This window comes from Orycteropus afer, unplaced genomic scaffold (genome assembly GCF_000298275.1).
Source record: "Orycteropus afer afer isolate SDZICR_OR568_19922 unplaced genomic scaffold, OryAfe1.0 scaffold00044, whole genome shotgun sequence".
In the NCBI taxonomy this organism is placed as follows: Eukaryota; Metazoa; Chordata; class Mammalia; order Tubulidentata; family Orycteropodidae; genus Orycteropus; species Orycteropus afer.
Genome location: NW_006921631.1, coordinates 950,313 through 963,566, shown reverse-complemented (window position 1 = coordinate 963,566; position 13,254 = coordinate 950,313). Strand labels below are relative to the sequence as shown.

Here is a 13,254-nt window from a genome sequence, read left to right as displayed (position 1 = left end):
CCTACCCATTTGCTATCATCCTTGGGAAGACCTCGTATAGTAAAATCAACCAGAACTTCATTCATGTAACCTCTTCTTCTCTCTTTTTTTCCTCCCTCTACATGCCCTTCTCTCCTCCCAACAATCTTCCAGGTCTGGTTTCAGAACCGAAGAGCTAAATTCCGCAGGAATGAGAGAGCCATGCTGGCCAATAAAAACGCTTCCCTCCTTAAATCCTACTCAGGGGACGTGACGGCTGTGGAGCAGCCCATCGTACCTCGTCCTGCTCCAAGACCCACCGATTATCTCTCCTGGGGGACGGCCTCTCCGTACAGGTGAATGACTGGCCCACTCTCCCTTGCTCCGCTTCCACGTTTCCCAGCGTGGGTCATGTTCAAAGCTGCCTGTGCAGCTGGCTGACATTTCTTACTGGGTTAACCTCTTCAGAGACATTCAACTTACTGACATCCCCAGATTTTCACAGGAGATTACTAGTTGCCCCAGGAGCAGGGTTTGGGGCAGAAGAGTTTTGGGGCAGGCCATCAGCAGCCTCCTCTTGGACTCAGGAACTCTTGTGAAGGTTTCAAAGATGGGAAAGAATCTAAAAGAAAAGATCATTAAGCTGCACCCTATGTCCTGCTTGCAACCATTCTGGAACAAAACTTTACCCTATATCCAAATTTAAGATAGAAATGCTTTTGTTATGCATAAGTAGGAACTTAATTTGTAAGGCTGTGAGATTGTAGGCAAAATTCACAGTAAAACTGATTACTAATCTGAAGGAAGGAAGGACAAAAAGAGGGTGAAGGGGAGGGAGAGGCAGAGGAGGAAGATAAATAGGAAGGAAGGGAAGGAAAGGATGAAAGGATGAAAGGATGAAAGAAATAAAGAAAACCCAAGTTCATTTATGAGTGAGGAATTGAAATCATCCTGAATTATGATTGATTAGATTTCCTGGCCACAGTTCTTTGTTAGTAGGTGGGGATGTCTTAGGATCACAAATGCCTTCCTATTCTATTGCTAATTCTTATCTACTTGTCTAAACTCTTCTTTGGGGGGGTCAGTCTGTATGTGTAATTTTTTTTCTAATATAAAAAGAATGTAAAACGTACACTAAACTTTTATATTATGAAACTAAAATTTTTGAAGCAGAAAATAACAAAGTACTATTTCAATCTCATAGAGAGGATTTCAGCCTCCATTTATTATTCTGTTCAGAAACCATAGGGAAGATAACAGAAGGAAGCTGGGATACAAATGTCTAGCATATTGTGATTAATCTAGAGTGCCTTTCTTCAGATCTAAACCTGAATATTCTTCAAAACCAGATCAAGGCTAAAGATCCTCTCTGACCGATTTTGGTGGAGGAGGAAGTATTCACTAATTCATTTATTATGCTTTTGTTTACCTTTTTATTATTAAGATTAGTTATTGGTTTAAGGAGTGATTTAGACTAATTATAGATTATCTTCCAGCTGAACATGATCTGAAATGCCACATTAGTGAAATGTAAATACCTTCCAAAGAGTAATGACTCTAAGCAACCTGAATGTGCTTTCTGTTCCAATCAGTTCCTTGAAAGAAACAGCATAAATGCATTTGGAAATTTCTTTTGTATCCTCCCATGTGAAATTAGCCAGAATTCCTTTGGTCTTAGTGTAGAGTGACCCCATGTATAAACCAAAAATAACCAAATCCACTGCCATCGAGTTGATTTTGACCTACAGGACATAATAGAACTGCCCCATAGGGTTTTCAAGGCTGTAAATCTTTACAGAAGGTGATTGCTTCATCGTTCTTCTGTGGAGTGGCTGGTGGATTCGAACCGCCTACTTTTAGCAGCGCAATGCCTTAACCCCTGTACCATCAGAGCTCCTAATTCTGAGGCCCCATTGCTCTCAGACATGGTATGCCTTGCTGATTTTGAGAGATTAATCACACCTGTGTGTCCTACTTAAATTTTAGCCTCCTGTCCCATAGGAATGTTTACTGTTTACTATAAAAAACATTTTAAAGTGCATTCTGAAATCACATATTCTTCAATATGGGAAGACTGCTTTGTTTCTCTTACAAATATTAGTAGTTGATGAGAGACCCAGTAAACACTTGGGAAATGGGTGTATTCCAAAGCCTGATGTTTCAAGGTCTCTGGTTTGAATTTGGTCACAACCAGGAAGCATTGCTCCTTTTCCTGCCTGGGTCCTACTTAGGAACTTTTTGCAGCAGCTGTAGGCAGTCCAGATGGCTGTCATTTGGTCCTTGCCAGTGAGAGGCTGAGGGCAGAATACCGCATGAGTGAGGGGTTGAAACCCTCCTGAATTATGATTGGATTAGATTGCTGGACTTGGCACAAGTTCAAGCCCCAGGGTCTGCATCATATATGTTCTGTATATGAGCATCTAACTGGAACTATTAACATGACCATGTGCCTTTTGGGGAAATACTTTATTTTAACTGAAAAGATAATATAGAAATACTAGATACATTTTTCAAAAGCACTCATAATTCCACCATGCTGATATAATGAGTTTGTTCATTTTTGCCATTTAGAGTTCAATATTTTCTATGGGTAGAGTCTTAGTGTACATATTATTTTGTATTCTGCTCTTTTTACATAAAATCATATAACCAAGAACTTTTTACTCATTTCATGGTATACTTTTATATAGCTTCTCTCTTAGATACAGAGTTTGTAAAGATTAATTAAAATAACATAGAATCTGATTGTTCCTATTCTGTATGAAGAATAAATTAATCTCCAGATACAAATAGAGAAGTGATGGTTTAAAGCGGTAATTTAATCCATAATTATGTTTTTGACCCAATGTTGACTGGAGTGGTTAATTATTTTGGTTAATTACTAAAAATAGTAAACAGCTGTTCTGTTACTTGGAGACTTTTCTGTGATGTTTAGAAACAAAATACATTATCATTTCATTCACATTTTGAAGCGTGGTAGGAAATGTAACTATTGTTAAGGAGATATAAAAGAAAAACAAGTGACAAGAAGCAAAGGAAATGTTAGACTTTTTGTGTTATAGCAAAGTAACTCGCTATTCCTGTTGGTACTATTATGCCAAATTAGTTATCTCACATGTGACATTCATTAAAACGCTTTTCTCTTGATTAATCCTTGGAACACTGCTGTGTGGTAGCTCTGTCTTTGCTCCCATTCCAAAGAAGAGGAAACTGAACACTTGCCCAAGTTTAAGTCTTCAGCCAGCAGAATTAGAATCAGTGCTTGTGCTACCTCCTTCTGTCCCACATACTAGGCCACATGACCATAAACTTCACATTCTATTGAAAGTAGCAAAACATATACAGCTGGAAAAATATCTAACCATCACCTTCTGATTTAGGGTCTGTTCTCAGATCAGGGAAACATACCTTCAGCTAAAGCTCACATTCTGGGGTGTATGGGCATTGCGTTGGGGTGACTAATGTGGCTGGGTCTTGCAACTCAGTGACACTGAGCAAGCAGCTCTGCCAGAAAGGACAGTTTACTGACTTCCACAGCTCTCCTCGAAGAAGAAAGGAGGAAACCAAGGCTCAAAAGCAATTGTTTGCATACTGTCAGAATCAAGGGCTGGGAAATAGCTTATATATATATATATATATATATATATATATATATATTTAACTCTCCCTGGGTGTCATTTATATCCAGAGTGGCTGTACAATTTATCATCCAAACATGACACTTTGAGAGTGAAAGGAGAATGCTATTAATAATTGCACTAGGAAAACAGGCATACACTGGGATTGTCCCTGGCAAATTGGAACATATGGTTCACTCTATTTATAGCTCGGCATGACCTGGTTTGCTATCCTGAACACTTCTGAGGTTATGATGTCAGGCAGGCAACTGAGTCACCAGAGGGAGCAAAGTATCCTCTAACACTACTGTCTTGGCAGGTGTCTTCTCTATCTACCCATGGTCAGTTGAAGGAAGCTTATTTTTGGCACAGACCCCACTGACTAGCCCAAAACTATTTTCCTTAGGCAAATTGTGGGGATAAATGCATAGACAAGTGCTAGAGTTACAAGATTCACTAATCTTGCAGTATTTTGCCTTTTGGGTAGCAGTGATTAATATAGTCCCGGAGTTTTGACTATTATTTGAGATGAAGTAGCCAAGAAACCTTTCCCCAGAGAGATTCTCTCCTTAGAGGTAGATGGAGAATGATCTGGCTTTGCAGTGTTGGTCTGCAGTGCCATTTCCAAAGGGAGAGCTGGGTTCAAAAACAAAAACAAAAGAATTAATGACAACTAAAAGAAAGGCACCTCTCCTTGTCCACTGTTTCCCTTTCCCATCCTTCTCCTCCTCCTCCCCTCATTTGATCGTGGTCACAGTGCTGCCTGACATCTGCTGAACGCATTTGGCTCATTTCTCCCTTTCACACTTTCAAAAATAGATCCTCGTCCCTCCCAAGATGTTGTTTACACGAGGGGCTTCATAACGGATTCTAACGGAAGACACTGAAAAGGTAACTTGTCAGAGGGGCAAGAGGGGGGTTGCTGGGGGTAGGGTTTAAGTGGGAAGTAAGTGTGTTCAAGTAAGTGGGGGTTGCAGTCCTAGAAATGTAAGCAGTGAGATCCTTGAGTGGGGTATACAATTGGAAACTGGAGCTGCAAGAAAATATGTCCTTAAAATTAAGGGTAGTCTAGAACATTGCTCACCAAACATGGCTGTTAGGATTCCCCTGGATCTTGTTACAATGCAGACTCAGTGGGTCTGGGGTGGGGCCTGAGATTTTGTATCTCAAATCCCTCTCAAATGAAGGTGATGCTGTTGACACCTGGAACATACTTTGAGTAGCGAGAATTCAGATGACTGTAGGCTATGGGGCAGGGGTTGGAAGAACTGTGTTCTTGTCCTAGCTCCTGTTGTATCCCAGGCCAGTTGATTCATTGGATCTCTTTTGCAGCCTTTGTATTTAAAATCAAGCTAGCAATAGTTTCCTTATTATATATTTCACTGGGGTGTTTAGAACCTATAGGTAAGAAATGTGCCTTTAAATAAAGAAAAATCAAAACCCATTGAGACAATCAAAAGTTGCAAGATGCTTTATATATTAAATCAAGAAAATATATTATATTATATCAAGAAAAGTTAAAAATAGCAGAAGGAACTCAATATGCAGTGCAATTTGTAGCCTTACTTATGAAATGAGGTGCAGATATGTTCAGTTGAAAGCACTAAATATATACTTAAAAAGTCAACTTCTGCATTTTAAAAACAGAAGTTAGAGATGATGATTAAAATCATAAAAGATCACTTCCAAAATGATTTATGGGATCTCTCTTTTAGAAGTAAACTTCCCTAGGAAAACTGGTATTGAATGTTATTAGATGAAGTAAATATACCTCCATTGTTCTTACACTGTCAAAAGGACAAACGAAGAGATGATCACTAGTTTCCACACATCACAGACCGAGTCATGAAAATGCAAAGAACTTTAAGCTCTATAGCTTAAAAAAACAAAACAACAAAAACTTGAAGAGCTGGTGAAACTCTTGGATCTCAGGAAGATTCTCAGACTTCTTTGGCTGATAGATTTGTCTCTGGGGTAAAATTTTAAACAGTGCACCATCATTTATGCAAAAGGGCCAAACAGAAAAGAAACCTAGAGTTGAAAATTGAGTCTGGTATTCTACAAGATGTCGCCAATTGTCTTGTGATTTGTAGGACTTTTTTTTTTTATACTTTGGGTGATTAGAAAGCAGATGGGCAGATGTCCCTATGTTTCCTGGCATTAAAATCATACCATACTTCCTTGGTGTTTGGCAGTCATTTTAATACAGTCTTCCTCATGATAGACAAATTTTTAGGGCAGGTTGAAATGACAAAAAATTACCTGTCTCCAGTGCAAACAGTTAGAACTCTGACTCCACTAGTGGTTAGCATGGTCCCATCTCTGGCTGAGCTACATCTGCTAGGAATCTCCAAATATGGAGATTGAAAAATGTCAAGCTTGCTTAAATGTGTCATCCCTGTGCAAGTCCCAGGGCAGACTTGCTGAGTCAGCAGATGGGATACAAATACTTCTTTTTCATCGCTGTTTCCTCAGCGCACTTTATGTGGCAATTTAGATTCTTGGTAACAACTTTATGTTCTTAGAAACTAACTAGAAAAGTTATGTTAGCTAAAACCAGTAAATAGTCTTAGGACTTGGATCATGCCAGTGTCTGCATTGCTTGGAGAAATAGATGGTTTTCATTAAGAATGTGAGACCAACGAGTGAGATCTCAGGGTGTTGTTAAGCTGGCTGTTGGTGGTTATCATGTGCTTAATGTATACAGATCACTTAACCTCAATCTCACCTTTTTATTCCAGTAAATTTAATCCTGTACAGGAAGGAGTGTTCATTTTACATGGCTTGCATGGCCCTATAAAACGAGGTGAATAGCTACTTGCTCTCTTCATCTTCTGTCTCGTGAGAAAACATTTCAGGGCTCTCTTTCTTTTCTGAAAACTGAGCTTTAGTAGTTTCCATGACATGGAGAACAGGTGGTCGGGAACATTCTCAGATTGGCAGCTACTCAAGGCCCTTTTGCATCTGTTGTCACTTCAGGGAGAAGGTCCTGTCCATCTTATTTCTAATGCCATTTTTAAAGCATGACTAAGCTACTTTTACACTCTCCACTCATTACTTCTGTCCTTTATGACCTCTAACAAGTCCTGTCACTGCTGTATCAAAAGGCTGCTCGCTGTTTGCCTAGACAGCACTTTTAGCCCAAGTTGAGAATCTAGACTCATGTCACAGTATTGGAGGGAAGACAGACTTGTAATTCTTTAGTATGTTCACAACATATCACTAGAGTCCCTACTTGTAGTGTCATATGTTCTAAATATTTGTTAAGAGTCTGTGACAGAAAACTTTCTCTTTTTTTTCATCCTACTTTTATGAGTATGTAAAGCTGGAACAAGTTACATCAATTTTGGAAAGTTTAAAACTTTTCTAAACATTTATCAAGTAAAAATGCTATCACTTATGGAGCTCCCAGGGAATTGCAAAACTCATTTGTTCACCTCAATTGCTTTGGTATCCTTACACCTCACTAATCTGAGTGCTACCCATAGGGCATTGTCACAGCCTCATTAATACAATAGTGTCCTTATAACAGCAACAAGCAGGCAAAGGTGTTGCTCTTCACTCTAGAAACTATCCAGTCTCCTACTCAAAATATAATTCCAATTTTCATTAATTTGGTTTTGAAATAGAAAGGGGACCAACATTCATCTCATTTGGATATTACTATCTTGCCTGCATTATGAAAAGAACATAAATATTTCCAAGAAATGAGTTTCCATGCTAAATCCTCAGTCTAAAATATCAGATGATAACGTTAGTAGACTATGAAGTAACTATAACAAAAATGGTTGTATAAAATTGAAACCACTGCTATAGCAGATATTTTGAGAAGACCGTAACGGCATCTTCAATAAACTAAAATGATCGTCCAAGATTCTGATTCCCTTGCCTACTAAGAAAATAAACTGAACCCTTAATGTTAAAGAAGGAATTTAGAATCCCGGTGGGTGGTGGACTTTGGCTAGAATCTCAAAGGACAGAAAAAATATCCCTTAAAAAATTAGGCCAAGTACTTAAAAGCACAACACTCCATGACAATCTGTAATTTACCATCAGAGAATTTTTCATTTTATGCTTTCACATGAAGTTTTCTGAACCATTCAGTTTTATTCTCAGTACTTCACAAGTACAGATCACTTGCATTTCTAGCTTCTTTCCTATGTATTTTAATTAATTAATTTATATTTTATTGTGATTTGGGTGAAAGTTTACAGAGCAAATTCATTTTCCGTACAGCAGTTCATACACATTTTGTTTCATGACTTTGACTGCAATCCCCACAATGTAACAGCTCTCTTCCCACTTTCTCCTTATTGTTATGTCTTCCTTGTGTCCTTTTTTCCTGTGCATCCCTGCCCCCTGAGCTATCTCCTTGTGCAAAATTCTGCCCTTCTGTTCTCCCATGATTGATCTATGGAGTGTACCTGGTGTAAATGTTCACCTCACATGCCTGTCAATTGTTTGGCTAGAAGCCACTGTAGTGTTTTCCAATTCTGGCCTAAAGGGTAAAGGGGCCATGGTTTCCGGGGTTTCACCAGCCTCTCCTGTGTATTTATTTTAAGTGGTACTAATCATGTACTTAGTTCTCACAGAAATCTGGTTAAGAAAGGTTGATTTAACTGATTTCAAATAATCCATGACTAGATACATTTCCCAAATCCAGTTGCCTCTTTTCTTAGCTACTTAGAGCTTTGAGAGAAAGGGGACCTAGAAGTCCTAGAAGTTTCATGAGTATAGATTTTTATGAATTTGTATACATTCCTTGCAAGGTCTTAAATGGAAGTATGTATTTCATATAGGAATTAAATGATATATACACAGATTTGAAAATAAATGACATTTCTTGGTACATTGTGGAAAAACAAAAAACATGGTCTGTCTTAATCTGTTGCTCTAGTCATTTATTTCATTCCTAATTGAAACCTATCTTAACTGGGGACTATTCTGCTTCTGTCCTTTGGTAGAGCATGGTGGAAGTGATAGTCTATTCTATAAGTCTAACCTGTGCCAATATTTGTATCTTTTATTGTGAGAAGATATTTTTGGTAGTTCCAAGAACCTGTAATCATTGGCCTCTGCTTTTGTCAATTCCTTCCTGATTTTGCTCTTTCTATAAAACAGCAAATTTAATAGTAAGCATTACTCCTAAGAATAAAAGCACATTGGTAAATGTTTTTAGAAATCATTACTCAGAGTGGAATGGAAGAGATTGTTGATACTGAGCTGGAATCACCTTAATCATAGCCTATCTAGACATTTCTCACTTATTTATTGGACATCAAATATATGCCAGGTATGATGTTAGATTTGCCTGAGGATATAGTGGTGAACAAGGCAGATATAGTCCCTGATTTGTGGAGCTCATAGTTGAGGAAAGTGATGTTGTTGTTGTGTTGTTGTTATGTGCCGTCGAGTTGGCCCCGACTCATAGCGACCCCTCCTTGGGTTTCCGAGGCAGTATCACTACGGAAGTAGGATTGCCCAACTTTCCTTCCGAGGAGGAAAGTGATAGACATTAAAAAATTAATTAATTAAAATCGAAACAAGTGCTGAAATGAAAAGTACAAGGTGTTATAGGAGAACTTACCTTGTCTAGAGAGTTAAGATCATATGCCTAGAAATAAGGAATGAGAAAGCATGCACAGATGAAATAGAAGAAATGAGGATTCTTTTTGCAACCCTTCTGAGGCTTCTCCCTTTATAACACATACACATGCACACACACACACACACACACATTCACACACACACGTATCAGTGTTATGAGGATTTTGAATGTATTTTCTGGGAAGATCTAGTGATATGGGACTATTTCTTTAACATAACTTTTTTATGTTAATTGCTAGTAACTGAGAAGAAATGGACTGTTTTGAGTCTTGACCATGAGTCTTGACTATGTGGTGTTCCAAATAAGTATTAACGATATATTCTCTATATTTGTGGAGTAGCTTTAATTTTCTCTTTTCCTGGTCTTGTCACTTGATCCTCTGAACCACAAACTCCTGTGTGGCTGACAAAATTCCATTGGAATGCAGGCAACAACAGAGAAGCACATGTTATTCCATTTACAAATCTACTTCATTCCAGCCCTGCAATTGAAAAGGATTTTGCTAAGCTTAGAAACAATTAGAAACATTTTCATTTTATGAAAATGAATCCCTTTTTAACTGCTTAGTATAAAGTAATGGATAATTTGCATCCAAATCTATAAGAAAATATATTTCTTTTTCATTTGAAATAAATACATGGATGCAATTAACAGAAAACCACCAATTACAAATTTCTGGCCAGGAGTGTTCCTACGTCTTAATTACAATCTCTGGCAATGAAAAACAACTCTAACTTTTTCTAAGCAATAAGGATGGTGAGAAACAATTACTTCTGAGACCAGGAATCCTGAAACTGTAGCCTTTGATGGTTTATCTAGGAGATTTAAAATAACTCACTTAAAAGGCAGTACGAGATACACTTTTGAAAAGAGGTTACAGAGTCACGTCATTGGGATGGCAATAACTTGACTTGGTAATACTCAGAACTATCAACCAACTGAATCAAGAATTTCAGAGAAGTTATCTTGGGTTGTTTAACTGATTCTCCAAGCACACTATTTAATATGTTATTTATTGATTCTTTCACGTGTATTAGAATTAAGGCCAGCTACCTAGAAATGATTAGTAAGGGTGAGAAAGGCAAAATTCTCTTTAGTTTATTTTCAAATGCCTACTTCTCTTCTTCACTGCTCCCGCAAGCTGGTGATATAGGCAGGAAGAGAGATTAAACTTAATTGGTCAGCTGATGAAACACCTGCCATTCAACATAAGCAACTTTCTTCTCTCAGCCCAGAAATAAATCATTACTCACTATATAAAGCACAGCAAATACCTTTCCCTCTCCTTGTTCCTTCCCCAATCATTTTCTTCAGCCCTCTGCAACACTGCTACACTTCTCCGAGTGCCTTAGATTAATGGAACACTGGGTCCAAAAGGGAACAAAGAGAAAGAAACATTCAGTCCCACCCACCTGCCCCTGCCTGCCCCCATCCTGACAGTACCTCCATCCTGGGCCACAGACTTCAGCTTTGTGAAACTAATGCCTGTTATTCTCCCTGCTCTCTCCTTTGTCCCTACAGCGCCATGGCTACTTATTCTGCCACATGTGCCAACAATAGCCCTGCACAGGGTATCAACATGGCCAACAGCATTGCCAACCTGAGACTGAAGGCCAAGGAATATAGTTTACAGAGGAACCAGGTGCCAACAGTCAACTGAGGAAAAAAAAAAAAAAAAAAAAAAAAAAACCAAACAAAAAAAACCAAAAACCAAATCAAAACAAAACAAAACAAAAAAACAGGCCTAAGAAGAAATCAAAAATCTTAAGACACCTATCCTGCTCTGTCATTTCTTCATCTGCTGGGAAAAAATAAAAACAATCAAACAGAACTAAAATATTGGGACCATGGCAGAAAAAAGCAGGAGAGGAGCAGAATGAAAATTAGTTAACAAATGTTCCTCTTCCCTCTGGGATACCACCACCACTTGTTTCTGTGTGTGTTTATTTTGTCTTCCTTCCATTCATGCTTTTGTTTAATATACTCTAAGCTTCTTCAGTTAGGTCCAGCCCACCTACCCCCTTGGTTGCCCGAGATTAAAAAAAAATCTACAGCAACCAAAGAAATCATATATATATATATATATATACACACACACACACATATATATATATATGGTATATATATACAGTTAAGTCCCTGGATTATGAACAGAACATCCAACTTATACAACTCATGCCTACCCTTTAATGTTACGTAAATTTCCCCTCACTTTGAAATAATTAGGAGCTCTGGTGGCCTACTGCCTAAGGCACTTGATTGCTAACCAGAAGGCTGGTGGTTCAAACCCACCAGCCACTCCTCAGAAAGAAGGTTGGGCAATCTACTTCCATAGTGATACTGCCTTGGGAACCCAAGGAGGGTTCGCTATGAGTCAGATCTGACTCAGCGGCAGTGAATTTGGTTTTTGGTTTGGTGGCGTAGTTCCTAAGGCATTTGACTGCTAACCAGAAGACTGGCAGTTCAAATCCACCAGCCACTCCTTGGAAAGAAGACTGGGCAATCTACTTCAGTAGAGATACCTCCTAGGAAACCCAAGGAGGGGTCTCTGTGAATCAAAATCAACTCAATGGCAGTGAGTTTGTTCTGATGTTTTTGTTCGAAATAATTGAACCCTCTGCCACAAATTCTTCATCACAGTCACCTTCACTTGCTGCACGAGCAGCTTTTAAATCATTGAAAAGGCTTCATGCTTTTCGTTGCACTAAAATAAAGCTAAATAAGAATAATATACACCTGTTCTGACTCACTCATGAGTTCAACTTAATGACAGGAACAGATCTCATTTGTAACCCAGGGACTGTCTGTATTCAAAAAAAGTGCCTAGTCTCCTCATTCACCTATTTGAACTTCAGTGGCTTTCCCTGTCTTTCTTCCCTGTTCTCTGCATTCAAGCTGTAGGAGATTTTGAAAAGCCAAAGTCTTTCTGAAAGATCTGTGCCAGACATGACACGTTGTCTTTCTCATAGTCTCCATCTCTATTGGTCATGGTAAAGTTTTTGCATCAGCTTCCGGGGGAAAAAAAATGTGTACAACATCTGGTCACTGGCCTGTTTGATCCAATGTGATTGGTTGTGTCTGGCTAATTCTAAACTCCAGGCTATAGATCTAGGCTCTAAATATAAGCTATAGATTTAAGCTGTAAGCTGTAGATCAAAATATCACCATTACCACCATCATTCACCCCCATCCAATCAGCCATCATAAGTTACAATGAGTGATTTGCTTTCACAGGCTATTTGATAGAATATTTTTCCTTTGAGACAAGAACATTTCTTTAGGGAAACAAAGACTGGGTTGTGAAAGGCATTGCCTACCTTTGGTGCCTTGGGTAAAGGGTAGTCAGATGCACACTTATATATATATACACACACTGTATATATTTATATATATTATATATATAGATATAAGATATTCTTGCAAGCTTGAGTTTACAGTTTCTCAAACACCAAAAAAAAAAAAAAAAAGTAAATTTCACATTATCACCATTGTCCTTATTTCCACAGTGACAAGATTTTTTAATTTGGAATCTTTCTCTACACAAAATTCTCATTAAGGCCATAAGCGATTGATGGGTCAGCTCTTTGAGAACAGCTTTCATTTTCACATTACGGCTTTAAATGAATTAGAAACTGTTGGAGGCTATAAAAAAATTGTCCTTTTGTTTGGAGCCTGAGCGCCAGTGGGATGATGATACCTCCTGATCTATCATGGGAATTGCACTTGAGGAGGAAAAGCCATTTAACCATTTGCCTTTTCTCTACTCAACAGGAAATTGAAAGACACATGTTTAAGTGGAATTCTTAAAGGTTTGTCTAAATTCCAAAATTTTAAAAGCCCATTGTGGGCTATTTTTGTTTTTTAACATTTTGTAATAAAGTTTAGTGTCTAGGGCTGGGAGCCAGGACTGATTTTTCTTTTGTTTCTTTCTCTTTGTTCTCAGCTGGGCTTTTGAAACTTGCCAGGTGGACTTGACCAAACCACATTACCATGCTGTGCCTCAGTTTACCTGTTTGTAAAATAGGTTTAACAATACTTACCTACCTCACAGGGGTGTTGTGAGGCTCTATT

At 38.3% G+C, this 13,254-nt stretch overlaps 1 protein-coding gene across 1 annotated transcript in view; it reads left to right on the top strand.

Annotated features, from left to right (window-relative positions):
• Positions 1 to 10,843, top strand: part of PRRX1 (paired related homeobox 1) — an 80,892-nt gene extending 70,049 nt beyond the window's left edge. The window contains exons 3-4 of the mRNA XM_007937698.2: positions 133 to 314; positions 10,705 to 10,843. Of these exons, the coding sequence (XP_007935889.1) occupies positions 133 to 314; positions 10,705 to 10,843 (321 nt within the window). The remainder of the gene's footprint in view (positions 1 to 132; positions 315 to 10,704) is intronic.
• The last annotated feature ends 2,411 nt before the right edge of the window (positions 10,844 to 13,254 follow it).